The sequence below is a fragment of the Canis lupus genome, chromosome 16 (genome assembly GCF_003254725.2).
Source record: "Canis lupus dingo isolate Sandy chromosome 16, ASM325472v2, whole genome shotgun sequence".
In the NCBI taxonomy this organism is placed as follows: domain Eukaryota; kingdom Metazoa; phylum Chordata; class Mammalia; order Carnivora; family Canidae; genus Canis; species Canis lupus.
Genome location: NC_064258.1, coordinates 25,225,913 through 25,240,365, shown reverse-complemented (window position 1 = coordinate 25,240,365; position 14,453 = coordinate 25,225,913). Strand labels below are relative to the sequence as shown.

Here is a 14,453-nt window from a genome sequence, read left to right as displayed (position 1 = left end):
CCTCTCCCACCTGGCAGGGGCCCAGGCCACCCAACCTCGGTCACAGCTGACCAGTGTCTTCACCCCCTAGAATAAGCAGGAGCATGGAGAGTCCAGGACTCCTTTTCCCCATCCTAGCACCACCCTCACGCTGGAAGACTAGACCCTTCGGAGGACATTTCTCTTTTAGGCATCATTTCAAGGCGAGCTAAGTCCCCCACCCCAAACACCCTCCTCACACCCCCGGGGACACGTGCCCTGCGCTAAGCGCACCTTGGAACTGCTCGCCATCCCCGGACTAAACGTACATCTTTCAGCCTCGACCCTACTACTTCTGAAGAATTCGCTCCCGTAAGAGTCAGGCCAGCTGGGTTTTTTGCCTGTTTGTTTTGATTTGTGTCTTAGAGTCTCCCAGATTTTTTCCCCTCCCACTCAAGAGCTACCCTTTAAGTGGGAGGGGTTCGGAGAGGAAGCACAGGCCCGGCGGCGGGGCAGTTGGGAAAGTGCGATTTTCCGAGCCCCACTCCCCAAGGAGAGAGGAACAATGAGCTAATTACATTTTTATCTTTCTAATTACCTGAGGATTTGTGTGAATGGGAGAAGCAGGGGGTATGCAGGAAGGAGGGAACGCACTTTCTAGCCCCCAGCCCTCCCCGAGCTGTGGCCTGAGAAGGTGGAGAAACAGAAATCCTGTTTCTAAACTTTTTTCTCAGCCAGTTCGGTAGCCCTGCCGGAGCTCCTTGGCTGAATGACTAGCTAGGAAAGTCGGGGCGTGGAGGGGGGGGAGTGCGGGTTAATCCTCATCGAACCTATGAAAATGAACAAAGCTGCGCCTTAGCTTTTTCTCGGCGTTTCTGGGCTTTCTACGCTTTGGATTTGGGTGTTTTCCTCTGGGGCATCTTGTCTCGGGTGTTAAAAACGTCCACGGGGACCCGTTCCCTCCCAGAGGGAGAAGGGCTGTCCCTTCACAGGGAGAATGAGGCTTTGTCTCAGGTATGGAAAGAGCGAGCCGAGGTCCCAGGAGGAGCCGCTCGGGGCACCGCGTGGAGCTCGCTGGGGGCCTCCGCGCCGCCGCCGCCGCCGGGAAGCCCGCGGCGCACCTGGGTGGGGAGCGGTGCTGAGCGACACCTCGGACCGACCCGAGGCTTTTTAAAAACTCGCTCCGCACGGCTCGGGAGCAGCCCGCAGGGAGCACGTCCCGACGCCCGGGAGGAGCGGCGGGCCGGGCGGGGGTGCGCGGTGGCCCCCGGACCCCCGCCCGCCCCGGCTGGGGGGCTCGCGCGCGTGGGGGGGGCGGCCTGACCTTGGGGCTTGGAGGCCTCGGTGGCATTGGGCGGGGTCATGGCGATGCAGACATCCCCCTCGGGGAACTTGTCACACTTGAGCATCTCGGGCCAGTAGAAGCCGAAGAACTGCATGACGGGCTCGCAAGAGTCGCGCACGGCCTCGCAGAGCCAGCGGCACGGGTAGATGGGCCGGTCGAGGCACACGGGCGCGAAGAGCGAGCAGAGGAAGACCTGGGTGCCGATGTGGCAGTTCTTGTTGAGCAGGGGCACCCAGCTGCTGGCCTGCTGCTTCACCTCGGCCATGGTCTCGTGCTCCAGCAGGTTGGGCAGCACCATCTTCTTGTAGCCCACGTTGTGGCACAGCCGGAGGTCGGCCGGGATGTCCACGCACTGCGGCGGCTTGGTGTAGAAGCGCCCGCTCTGGTAGGAGCCGATGTCCGACTGGAAGCTCACGTAGTCGTACTCGCTGGCCGAGCTGGCGGCCAGGAGCCCGGCGGCCAGCGCCAGCAGCACGCCCCGGGCGGCCCAGCGCCGGCCCCCCGCGCCGCGCCCGCTGCCCATGCCGGCTCGGCGCACCCGCTCCCGCGACGTCGGGGCTGCAGCGGCCGCCTCCCCGCGCGCGTCCCGCCGCAAACTTGCAGGGAGGGACCTCCGGGGACAAAAGGCGGCGTCCCCGGCGCCGCCCGGTGCTCGGCGGCCGCGCGCTCCTGCCCGGTGCTCGGCGGGTGGCGGCCCTCGGCCTGCGGCGGGAGCTGGCGCGGGGAGGGCGCGCGGCGAGGAGGGGCGCGGGGAGGGGGGCGCGCGGCGGCCCGAGTGCAGCCCCGGCTCCGCGCGGCAGGGCGGCCAGCGGGCGGCAGGGCGGGCGAGGCGGCTGCAGGGCGCGCGGGCGGCACCGACCCCCGAGGCCGCGCGACTCGAGTGCCCGGCGCTCCCGCTGCAGAGCCCTCGGAGCCTCCCCGCGCAACCAATCAGCTCGCGGCCGCCGCGAGCCGCACTCGGAGCACGTCAGTCACCCGCGCAATTAGCCAATCGCTTCCCTCGCAAGAGGGTTCGGTTTGCTAGAAGTAAACCCAGGTCAACACCCCTTAAAAAACAAAACCAAAAATAAATAAATAAATAACGGGAGAAGAGCGGGGGTGCGGGGGGGGGAGGGAGGAGAGAGGACCGAGAGGAAAAGAAGACGAAACGGACGGGAGGAGGAGGAGGGGGCCGACCCGAGTGTGGGGCGGGTGGAGAGTTGGCGCTGGCCCGCTGGAGCGGCTGGCAGAAAGCAGGAACCCTTCACCGGACTCCCAAATCCGCGCGATAGTGAACGCTTTCCTTTTTTTTTTTTTTTTTTTTTTTTTTTTGACGCTTTTTCCTAATTCCAAGCAGCAGCCCACCAGACAAGCGGCCCACCTCTCGCTGCTGTCCTCCGGGGCCGCAGTACAAAGGCAGACGGGATCGGACAAACCCGGACCCGGGCCCAGCGAGGCGGAACCCACCGAGGTCGGCTTGCGAAGCCCCCGCCGGTCCCTCCCGCTCACGCAGGGGAAGCTGCAGTGGGGGCTGCTCGCTGGTTTAAAAGGCCGCACCTTCCCAGGTGGGGACAGCCGGACACCCGAGGCACTTGGTAATTATTGCAACGCGACTCGGCGTGGGAGGAAATATTACTCACAAGCCTGTTAGCTTTGGGAGGACAGGAAAAGAAAAGACCTACTCAAGTCCCAGCCTGACAGCTCGCCCGCGTGTGCACACATATACACATTGACATGTTTGTAGTGTAGAAAGCCCGAACATTAAAAACACATGTGCACTTATCAGTGTGGCTTGTGTAAATACCAAGCCCATCACTCAGGCACACATGCTACATTCAGAGCTGGTCCAGGAACCTCAAGTCAAAACCAAGGGTCCCCCTTAAGGCAGAAGGCCAATAGAATGTATTAGCAGAAATACAGCCAGGCCTTCTCATGTAGGCAATGCCCTCCTCCAAAGAAACAGAAGTCTCCCCATCCTCATTGTTCCTGGAAATTTTTTTGTATATTCAAACATTGAATTGCCCTAAAAGGAAGGGTCAAGCTCCAGAGAGCTGAGACTATGAGCATGACTGACCCCAGGGACAGGTGGCAACAGCGAGCAGCTCATGAAGTTCACTAGGTCTCCACACCACTTGTGTCTTGAACTGTGGGTGGAGGGAGGCCAAGGATGTTGAAAACCAGCATCTGAGCAGTGTGATACCAACCACCCCACGTGGCAAATGGGCCACAGAGCTCAGAGCTCAAGGCAGGCACTGTAGGAGGTGCTGCCTCCCTGGGCCAGCTTGTTTGGAAAGCTCTAGAGAAGCTTGCTTTGGACTCTGCAGACCTAATTTCTCAATGGACAGATTCCAAGTAAAACTACTAGAGTTTGCAAAGATGTGAGGCTCCTTTCTTAGAGCACTCATGCCTGTACAGCAATTGGGATTCCACTCTCCACCCTGGAAGCGTCTGCGATTGGCCAGCCCCAATGTTGCTTCTTGGCTAATGAAAGGTGCACCAAAGCAAGAGGGGCAGAATGTAGGGAAGGAGATGAGACAGATAGAGCAAGGCTTTGGATGGCCAAGGGTTAATCCCTAAACAATTGGTAATGTTCAGCCTGGCTTCTCTGGGGAAGACATTCCTCACAGAGAATAGACTGCAGGAGACCAGGCAACTGTGTCTCTATTCAAGGGGCATTTAGAGAAAAATGCTGTTGGTAGGGGGTCTTTTTCTTTCCTCTAGCCAGGCCCTCAGTCCCAAGCCAAATATATCTGTTTACTCACTCACTGGAAAGAGTTGTGTTTGTAGATAACATCCTCTCACCTCTGAAATCCAGGCCTAGCTGACCTCTCACTCACGTTTGCAGTCTCCCCAGATGGTGGGGAGACTTGGGTCTGTCCGCCATTAACATTCTGGAAAGTAGCTCAGGTGAACTGCACCTCCCCCGGTCTCGGAGGTCTCAAGCCAGGAGGAAATTGCACAGTCCCACTCACGAGAGGACCTAGCGCACACCTGGTTGTTCCTTGTGGTCTTTGATCAACCTCACCTCCCAGTTACCCACCCTATCTTACTGTGAGAGAGAGAGAAACAGAGAGAGAGAGTGAGAGAGAGACTTTCATTTTTCTTTTTTAAGATTGTATTTATTTATTCACAAGAGACACACAGAGAGAGGCAGAGACACAGGCAGAGGGGGAAGCAGGCTCTCTGCAGGAAGCCCGATGTGGAACTCCATCCTGGGATGCTCAAGCACTGAGCCACCCAGGTGTCCTGAGAGGGGCCTCTTGAGCCCCACTAGGGACACAATTGTCTGGAGGACAGACAGGGAGTGTGGTATAACTAAGAACCCAGAATCCTAAACCCAGTATAGTCCTGGCTCCTCCTAAAGGCCCAGTTGGAAAGAAGGACTGACTCGGTCCAAGTACCACTGATAGACTTGAGCCCACACCTGAGATTCTGGACAATGACTGCCTCCTGCTAATCAGTGCACATACTGTATAACAGCACCAGGCAGACCAGCCTGAAGACTGCATTTTAGAGGAGCCTCCAGGGGTTTTTGTTGGGGTGTTTTTTGCCCTTTTTCATATTATCAAAACTTTGTGCTTCGAAGTCAAGTCTCCCTTTCCCTAATGGCAAGAATGCATGTATATAGAGGAGAACGTTCTAGGACAAAGTTTCTTTAAACATGCAATTGACGTAACAGAGCTCCCAGAAACCAGGGTTCTATAGTATGAGAGTTGTGAGCCAGGAGGCACGTCTCTCCTTCTTGGACGGTTTGAATGAGCAGGGGGAAAATACAACTCTAAACTTGAGTTTTCCATTTCAAAAGAGTTCTGATTTTCCCCCACTGCCAGATGCCCATACATGAAAATTGGAAGTGCATTCCCTGTTGCTTCATAACACCAGCTAAGGAGGCATTCTTCCTCTTCCCATTGCCCAAAGCTGAATGTTGGGGCCAAGCAGGGCCACGGAGGGGCCTGCCAGGTGCCTACCTTGTGGCCTCTTCCCACACACAAAGCTAGCTCCTTCTGGCCTGTTCCTAGAAAAAGGCTGGGGTGGGATGGGGGTAGAGCTTTTCAGCCTCTTCCTCATATTCTGTCCTATTATCATATCATCAGTGATTTTTTTCTGACACTCCAGAGATGCACCCAGCATCTTCTGCATCAACCAGGAGCCATGCAGTAGCAAGAGGGTGTCCCACTTGTGGCTGGGTGGTGGCGGGTCTGGTGCAATGCAGAGAAAAGCATTCTGGCCCAGACTCAGGAAATAGTGAGTAGTGCTTTACTTCTGCTACTCACAGGTTGGGTGCCTTGCACTTTCTCCCTCTGGTCCTAGAGTTCTCATCTGGAAAACGAACTATTGATGCCTGTCCTGCTACTGCAAAAAGTAAACTATGGTACTTGCTTTTTAATATTTTTAGTATAAGTATGCCCCAAACATTGGATGGGACATACACATAAGATCAATTATTCCTGTTTATGTGAAGTTTAAACTGAACTCCATGTCCTGTGTTTAATCTGGCAAGCCTACCACCCATCCTTCCAGCTGCCTTGCCTGACTCCGCTCGGTCCGTCATCTCCCTTCTCTACCTGGCATTGGATTAACCACTCTCTCCTCCCCTTGCTCAGAACACTTCATTACAGCACTCGCGTGGACGTTTTAAAACCGTTTTGGGGTATCTACAGACTGTGTGACTGTGAGCCCATGGAAGGCCAGGATCTTGTCACATGTTGTCTCACATGGGCGTCCTCAGCATCTCTCACTGTCCAGGCAGCCAGCCAGTGCTCTGTAAGGCCCTCCAACACACAAAGAGTGTTGATATGTAGTGGAGGGAGGCAGAAAGTGAAGTAGCCAGGCTGAGAGAGGCATTACACCTGAGCGGCGATTATGCACTGGGTTTCCTAAGAACCAAGGTAAAAAGTAAGCGTGAACAACTCACATAGCTCTCTTTGTCTGCAGGAGAGAAAAATCTTTCCTAGATCTGAATTCTAAGGGAAATGATCCTAAGCACCTTACACAAGGATTGGAAAGAGGGCCTGGGGCTTTTGTATTGGCTTTCGTCTCATCCAAGTCCAGAGGGACCTGGTTGGTGCACAGATGCCACTATAGGCAGACTCCACTCTCTCTCCCCAGGGCACACACAGTAGGCTGCTCTAGAGGCTGGGTAGGATGTGGGTGGTGAACATAGCGGCCAGCTCCAGTAAGCGAGCAGAATTTCCTGTAAATCCTGCTTGGACACTACTGTGAATACTAATGCAATCTTGCTAAAAACAGGGGCTGGTGGGGCACCAGGGTGGCTCAGTCCATTAGGTGTCTGACTCTTGGTTTTGGCTCAGGTCATGATCTCAGGGTGGTTAGATCGAGCCCCACATCAGGCTCTGTGCTCATCGGGGAGACTGCTTGAGATCCTCTCCCTCTGCCTCTCCCGTTGCTTCTGCATGATTTCTCTCTTTCTTTCTCTCTCTCTCAAATAAATAAATTAATCTGTATTTTTAAAAATTTTATTAAATCCAATTATTTAACATACAATATATTGTTGGTTTCAGAGGTAGAGTCAGTGACTCATCCATCTTATATAACACCCAGTGCTCATTATATCATGTGCCCTCCTTAATGTGCATCACCCAGTTACCCCATCTCCTCATCCCCCTCCCCTCCAGCAACCCTCAGTTGTTTCCTATGATTAAGAGTCTCTTATGGTCTGTCTCCCTCTCTGATTTCATCTTGTTTTATTTTTCCTCTCTTCCCCTGTGATCCTGTTTTGTGTCTTAAATTCCATATATGAGTGAGATCATATGATAATTGTCTTTCTCTGACTGACTTATTTTACTTAGCATAATATCTTCTAGTTCCATCCATGTTGTTGCAAAGGGCAAGATTTTGGGTTTTTTGATGGCTGAGTAGTATTCCATTGTATATATAGACCACATCTTCTTTATCCATTCATCTGTTGAAGGACATCTGGGTTCTTCCTTTAGTTTGGCTATTGTGGACACTGCTGCTATAGACATTGGGGTGCAGGTGTCCCATCATTTCACCTCATTTGTATCTTTGGGGTAAATACCCAGCAGTATAATTGCTGGGTCATAGGGCAGCTCTGTTTTCAACTTCTTGAGGAACCTCCATACTGTTTTCCAGAGTGGCTGCGCCAGCTTTCATTCCCACCAACAGTGCAAGACGGTTCCCCTTCCTCCACATCTCCGCCAACATCTGTTGTTCCTGACTTGTTCATTTTAGCCATTCTCACTGGTGTGAGGTGGCATCTCATTGTGGTTTTGATTTGTATTTCCCTGATACCAAGTGATGTTGAGCATTTTTTCATGTCTGTTGTCCATTTGTATGTCTCCTTTGAAGAAGTAACTGTTCATGTCTTCTGCCCATTTCTTGATTGGATTATTTGTTCTTTGAGTGAATAAATAAATCTTTAAAAACAGGTGCTGGTATCCAGAAGGCCAGGTTTCCAGAAGCCTCTGACAACACCTGGGTGTGGGGTGAGGCAAGAGAAGCTGGTAGAGGCTCTAGCCCTGTGACACCTGATGCCAGGTCCTGGCTTCAGAGCTCAAGGCTTTACTGGGACACCACGGAGTAGGAAAAACAGGCCTTTAGGGAAGGCCTTCGCTTCACCTCTCCCCGGGAAGCGAAGTGGCACATGCTTCCCTGAAGGCAGGCCCCGTAAATCTGCCAGGATCACCCCAGGGAGGGCAGTGGCCCAGCAGCAGGACACATTCCCCAAGAAGCCCTGTGTTTATTTACATAACCCTTCATTGCAGAACACCAGACAGCTCCACCACCTTTCTCAAGAAGAGCTCAGATACAAATGAGGTGCCACAGGAGGAGTGGGAGAGTGCATCATCGCACTCCTGCTCCCCTCCAGAGAGCATTCAAACTGTGTCCGGGGCTGTCTGGGAAAGTGATCATGTGGGGCCCTCCAAAGGAGCAGAGAGGGCTGCCTTCTGTGCCCAGCACCCCACCTTCCCCCAGCTGGCTCAGGCACGGTGTGGGCCCAGTACAGTGAGCTGTCTTCCTGGTATCTTCCCCATGTGCACCCTTCCTGCCTTATCACCTCAGAGCTGGCAGAGAAATTCATTATCCTCACTTTACAGAAGACCCAGAGGCTCAGAGTGGTAGGCCCCTCACCACGAGTCCAGCCGCCACCACTCTGTGCAAGGCCGACTCAGATCAGGATCTTTGTATTTCAATCCCATTGACGCTGCACTAGGCTGAACTGCCTTTGCTAAATGCTCAGCCCTGGGAAGAGAAACCTGGAGAGCCTTCAGCTGTCCTTAACATCTTATCATGAATTCATTTATCAGACACTTCCAAGGGACCAGCTAGAAGGAAAAGATGGTTTTGAAAGAGGGAGAGGATGGAGAGATAGGTCTGGACAAGAGCATGAGGTGTTTTCCTATGGGATCCCAGGGCAGAAAAATAATAAGATGGAGTAGTGAGTACATACAGGTGCCAGAAGTCGGGGGTTGGCGCCGGTTGCAAGGACGGGTGGCCTGGCCTGGCTGGGGTTACTGAGGGGACCCCAGTGCTCTGTGCAGGCAACTGCCCATAAAGCATATACAGCTGGTCTGCCATCATATCAATGCCCAAAAGAAAGGCTCCAGGGGAGAAAAGACTGTGAGCCATGCCAAGAGAGGGGGCTCACTATACACCCATGAGAGAACGGGAGGAGGGAACTATACAAGCGCTGATCCAGGGTGCAAAAGATAAGAGGTCTATCTATGGTCCTCTCTAGAGTCTGAACATTTCCAGAGTTCCGTGATCATTCCAGGAGCGATATTTAAAATATTTAAAACCTGGTGTGGCATCATCAATAGGATTGTAGGTCACATGAAGATCACCTGTGCAGCCCTACGAGTGTGTATCAGCTGGACCCCCGTACTGGGACAATTCCAGCAGAGGTGTGAGTAGATATGCAGTTCCAAGGAGATACCACGCTGCCTCGTTCCTCTGTGCCTAAAACTCATACTGCCCTGGCAGGCCTGGCTGTCCCCTCAGCCCCTGTCCAATACTCAGCTCTCCACCTTCTCTTGGTGGACCCTTCTCCAGAGCATCCCAGCAAGAAGGGGCCAGGGCAGTCCTGTGTCTGCTCCTGGGCACCACAGCTCTCTGAGCACCTCTCCTTAAATACTCTTCTTGTTTACACATCTGGAGCTCCTCTAGAAGCTCTCTGAGGACAGAAACTATATCTTTTTTTGTCCTCCTATCTCCAATACTTATTGGCCCAGTGCCTGCCACATAGAAGGCACACAGTGGCCATGCCAAATGAGATTGGTCCTATAACCCAGCTCTAAGCATTGAGAATGAAGTGCAGGTTGGAGTGGGGCATTCTGGAAAGCATTCTAAAACAGACAACCTTAGAAGGCATGCACCTTGACCTTTCCCTCTTTTTCCTGCTTAATTCAGATGTGACACCAAGAGGTACAACAGTGATCTTGCAATCATGAGACCACCTGAGGATAAATGCCCACAGTGAGGGTGGAGGAACAGAAAGATGGAAAGAACCTCGTTTGTAAGAAATGAACTGATGGCCTACCCTGGAATTCTTGTTAGGTAAGGACTCTTTCTCTCTCTCTCTCTCTCTCTCTCTCTCGTTTTGAAATCCAAAGTTAATTGGGTTTTCTCTTGCATACCACTAGCAACAAACCTCACTGACATAGATCTGTAGTCTAGGGACTTTCCAAGCAGACAGAAAATTCAAAAGCTTAAAGTTCTAATTTTTACGTCACCTAGGATTTTACTACCCAAAGTTTGGTCCCCAGACCAGCAGCATCGAAATCTTCTGAGAACTTGTCAGAAATATGAAATTTCAGGCCCCGCCCCAGACATGTCCAATCAGAATTTATATTCTAGCAGGACTCCTAGGTGAATTTTATACATATTTAAGACTGAGAAGCACCAGCCTCAGAAACTCTAACATGTGCCTGCTATTTTTTTTATTTCAATAGCTGCAAAATACTCTAGTTTAAAGTGTCAAGATTTGTCACTCACATGCACTGCATTCCTCTATACCCCTCGATTTAGCATCCTACTGGAAGGACCCACTTTTCTGAACAGGAGACTAAGTCACAGACAAGCTCCTCAGCCACCCTAAATATAAACAATCCTTTAATAATAAAACCAAGTTTTCCGGCAGAAAGGGTGGACAGGCAACTTTCTTTTTTAAGGAAGCCACGCTGTAGGGGCATCAGAGAGTCAAGGGCAGGCAGCAAAGAGGTGCTGCCCCTTGGCCCCTCAGAAGCTGACTGCAGCTGCCAGGAGTGAACAGACCTTGCTTTCTTCCCCACGCACTGTAATTGAAGCAGCTGTGTATCTGGAGGCTTCTGTGATCTCCCAGCAGCTCCACACTCTATCACATTTAATATCTGTCACTATGCAAACATCACCCGTTATCAATCCCTCTAACACTTAGAGTGTTACAAAAAAGCCATAGCCCCCACCCCTCAGAAAAGTATAATTTGTCCATCCAACTCTTTTGTTCTTTATTTTTAACTGTAGTCTAGACCACCAAATTACTTAATACACGGTTTAAAGCTCCATAAATAACAACTCCCCAAGTAGAACCACTCAGCCTTGGAGCGCTTCCCAAGTTGCACATTAACTCCTCGGGTGTGAAGGGTTTCCAGCCATTTCGGTCCATAAATATATAACTGGCTCCTTCCTAAATTGCCACATAATCCCACTGCTTATATTTTCTTTTATTGCCATTATCACTGACGCCTTGACAGGGGAATAAATTATTCTTTCTGGAGAATGAAATGTTCTGCATCCTACATCATTTTAACTCACCCACTTTCCCAGATTTTTATTTTATTTCCATCCCCTCCCCAAGGAAATCTCCTCTTTGCAATTAGCCAAGATTTCTGATTGGAGTTTATTCCATTCTCTCTTTTCTCCTGATACAGCCTTTGCCCGAGCTGAGTCACATGAGAGAGGCCATCTAAGATGTATTCCCAAACCCCTAAAAGTGTACAGGTAGGAAAGAGAAAGACCCACATCAAAGCAACCAAGGGAGGAGTTTGTGCAGAGCAGAAGGATGGGGAGAGGGGAAGGGTGAAGAGCCCAGGCTGAGGAGATGTCACAGTTGGTCAGGACAGCGTGCTTCATCCCCAAGCATTCTTCTGCCCATCCTCCAGAAACTCAGAGAAGCCAAAGGGTGTGCAGGAGCCATGGCCCCAGAACAAGCCCACCAGGAACCTCCCTCACTGTGGCGTTGGGCACAGGTCCCCATAGCATACAAGTCTAACAATTCTGTCAGATTGAAAGACAATTCTCTCTCCCCATCATTCTGTTCCCCTCCTCAGCTCTGGCCTCACCCAAACTGTCCTAAACAAGGCTCTCGGCCCTCTGAGAGCTTTCCAAAGGTTAGGTAGTTGCTGTCATTGAGAATAAATGCACTTGCAGCTGATTTCCTGGGGTGGCAGGTAGGAAGAGCCAGGCAGTACTCAAGTCCAAAAAAGGGGAGAGAACTCTGAAGAATGAGTTCAGCTAGCCCCAGAGCCAAGAAAGTCAAACTTCCAAACCTCTGTCTGGTTAGGAATGACACCTAAACCAGCTGGCCACACCCTGCCTGCCTTCCCTCTTGCCTCCTCTGGTGGAGGTCCCCTTCAGGTCTCTAAGGTGAAGGGAAGTCCTGGATGGAGGCCCAGCTTTGCAAAACACAAGGAACCAGAAGTAATGTCCTCAGACTCACACGAGCCTCTCCTTTGTGCTTAGAAGGACGTATATGATAAATGTGTGAGCCCAGGCTCTCTGTCTCCAAAACCTCTCCCCTTATCTGCCACACATCATATTTCTCCTGGTTTAGGCATAACTGACCCTGGAATGAAAGATCTGTAGGCTGCTCGAAACAAATGCCATGACCCCTCTTGTTCTTTAGAGAAGAGACGTTCGTGGTGGGCAATGGGCTGCAGAGGGGAAGGAGCGACAGACACAGGTTGCATGATCTGCGATGTGGATGTGGCAGAAGCAGGAGCTCCTCGCCTGCTCCTCTCAGCAGCCAGGACTGCCTTTCCAAGCCCATTCCTGGATCAACACCCCTTCCTCCCACTGCAGGGGTACCAGATGGAGTGCCTTCCCCACAGCTGGTTACCAAGGGCCCTGCCTGGGAGGTGAGATACCCATGGCCCCTGGCCTGGCTGAGCAGCTCCTCCCTGGGGCCAGTGTGGGGCTAGAGAGCAGAGTGCAGGGGAGGGAGCGTCTGTGGAATGCAGCCCTCTCCCCAACACTCAGAGGCCAGCCTGCGGGGGCATAATAGAATACATTAGTCCGCAGCCCTTTCAGCGCTGCCTCTTTAAGAACAATGGTGGCAACTGAGCTGATTTTTGCCAAATGACTGGCTTTAGTCCATTGGGAACACAGAGGAGCTCACCAGACAAAGTCTATATTCAGGACTTCATACGGGGGTGGCTAATGGGCACTAGGGCACCAGCACCAGGTGACTTCCTGGGCCCCCCATTCAAAGCAATCCAGGAGATATCCTTGAGGCCAACCCCAGCCACTGAGCCCATCCCTAGACAGAGCCCACAGGGCTAAGAAATTGCTACTTGAAACAGGTAAGACAGATTTCATTTTTAATTTGAGGGCCCTGGTACCAGTGGCTGACTTCAGAACAATCTTTACCATTTGGAGTTTTATATTGGAAAACCCACCATGGCTGCTGGAAGAGAATGATGCTGTGATAACCTCAACCCTATGTGGGCGGAGCACGGAGCTAAGGAGTCTAGTTTTCCAGCTCGAGGTCCTGAGTGACATTTGTGATCTCTTCACTTCTCTCGGAGCCTCAGGTCCTTAAATCATGAGGAAGTGGGCCAGACAGGCTGTAGACCTCCAAACTTTGAAATTTCATGTAGAAAGAAAATTCTGACCACCACACTTCCTTTACTTTATCCCATACTGCATTAGGAACGTGGGGAACACCAGAACTTGAAAATTGAAGAGCCCAGTGCAAATGTTAGCAACAATCATGACCTCGGCAAAGATCAGTGTGAAAAAAGCAAAGCCAACACCAAAAATGGAGCTGCTCTGATGTGATTTTTTTTTTTTTTTTTTTTTTTTTTTAGTCTTAAACAGGTTTGTCCAAGTGAAGAGATGAAAAAGCCACCCTGTTGGCATAGCTGTGACAAGCAGGTGCCAGCGATGTACCCCGCCCCCACAACCAATGCTGCCTTCCCTCATGGCATGCTCTTTCCTGCTGTGGATCACCTGAGGGGGAAGACCCAGGACTTGATCATAGGCTTCCAGCACTCTTCTTTGCATTTTGCTTCTTAGCTATTGCATTATCAGTATGGCTGATACAAGACTTTTGCCTAAATTTTTTGTGCACCTGACTAAGAAAGCCATGCCGAAGTCTAGATACAGAAAATGGGGGATCTCGGGAGAGAATATTGCCCTGCTGGTTCAGACTCAGACATCGTCCACTCAGGGAGGTCTTTCCGATTTAAATTGCACCCAGCATCTCCCTATCCCCTTTTCCTGCTTTGTTTCCCTACCTACTTTTTATGATCTTCTAACACACTACATGTTTTGCTCATTTATTTTCTTGTCTGTTTCATCACCACCACCACCAAAATGTAAGCTTCCCGAGGGCAGAGATTTGCATCAGTTTTGTTCACAACTGTATCTCATAGAACAGTGCCCTGATACCTGGTAAGCACTCCACACATAAAGGCTTGCTGAATGATAAATGAATGAATGAGTGAATGAATGAATGAATGAATAACATACAGAGAATATAGGACACAAAAATATATACAGCATGATTCAGATTTTGCAGAAATAATAGTGGGAAAATAAGGAGACAGGGAGAGAGGCAAGCAACAAAGGAAGGAAAAAAGATAAAAAGCCTGGAAATAGGTACACTGAAATGTTAACTATCTCTGGTCATTGGGATCCTAGGTAGTTTAAACTGTCTTCTCTTTGTTTTTCTTCATTTTTCAAAATTTCTACAATGACCATAATTTTTTGTGAAAAAAAAGAAAGATGGTGAAAGGATTAAATATTAATTTTAAAGAAGAGAAGATGGGTGAAGAGCATCAATGTCTTTCTCAGGCAGAAGGAACAATGTGAGTCTCTAACCCTAGCTTCAATTACATAGGTCCTTAAAAATCCTGCCTCATTTGAAATGTCAGGTAATTATTGCAAAAGACTCAGTGTGGGAAGTGGGGTGAACGATGGCTCACATTTC

The 14,453-nt window shown here is 50.9% G+C and overlaps 1 protein-coding gene and 1 long non-coding RNA gene across 2 annotated transcripts in view; one reads left to right on the top strand and one right to left on the bottom strand.

Annotated features, from left to right (window-relative positions):
• Positions 1-2,173, bottom strand: part of SFRP1 (secreted frizzled related protein 1) — a 44,223-nt gene extending 42,050 nt beyond the window's left edge. Inside the window, exon 1 of the mRNA XM_025439519.3 lies at positions 1,283-2,173. Within this exon, the coding sequence (XP_025295304.1) occupies positions 1,283-1,826 (544 nt within the window). The 5' untranslated portion in view covers positions 1,827-2,173. The remainder of the gene's footprint in view (positions 1-1,282) is intronic.
• Positions 2,174-2,611: 438 nt separating this feature from the next.
• On the top strand, positions 2,612-11,243 carry LOC112654904 (uncharacterized). The gene is made up of 3 exons (XR_003133482.3): positions 2,612-2,877; positions 9,674-9,820; positions 11,173-11,243. It is a non-coding gene; the product is annotated as an uncharacterized LOC112654904 (long non-coding RNA).
• Positions 11,244-14,453: the final 3,210 nt, after the last annotated feature.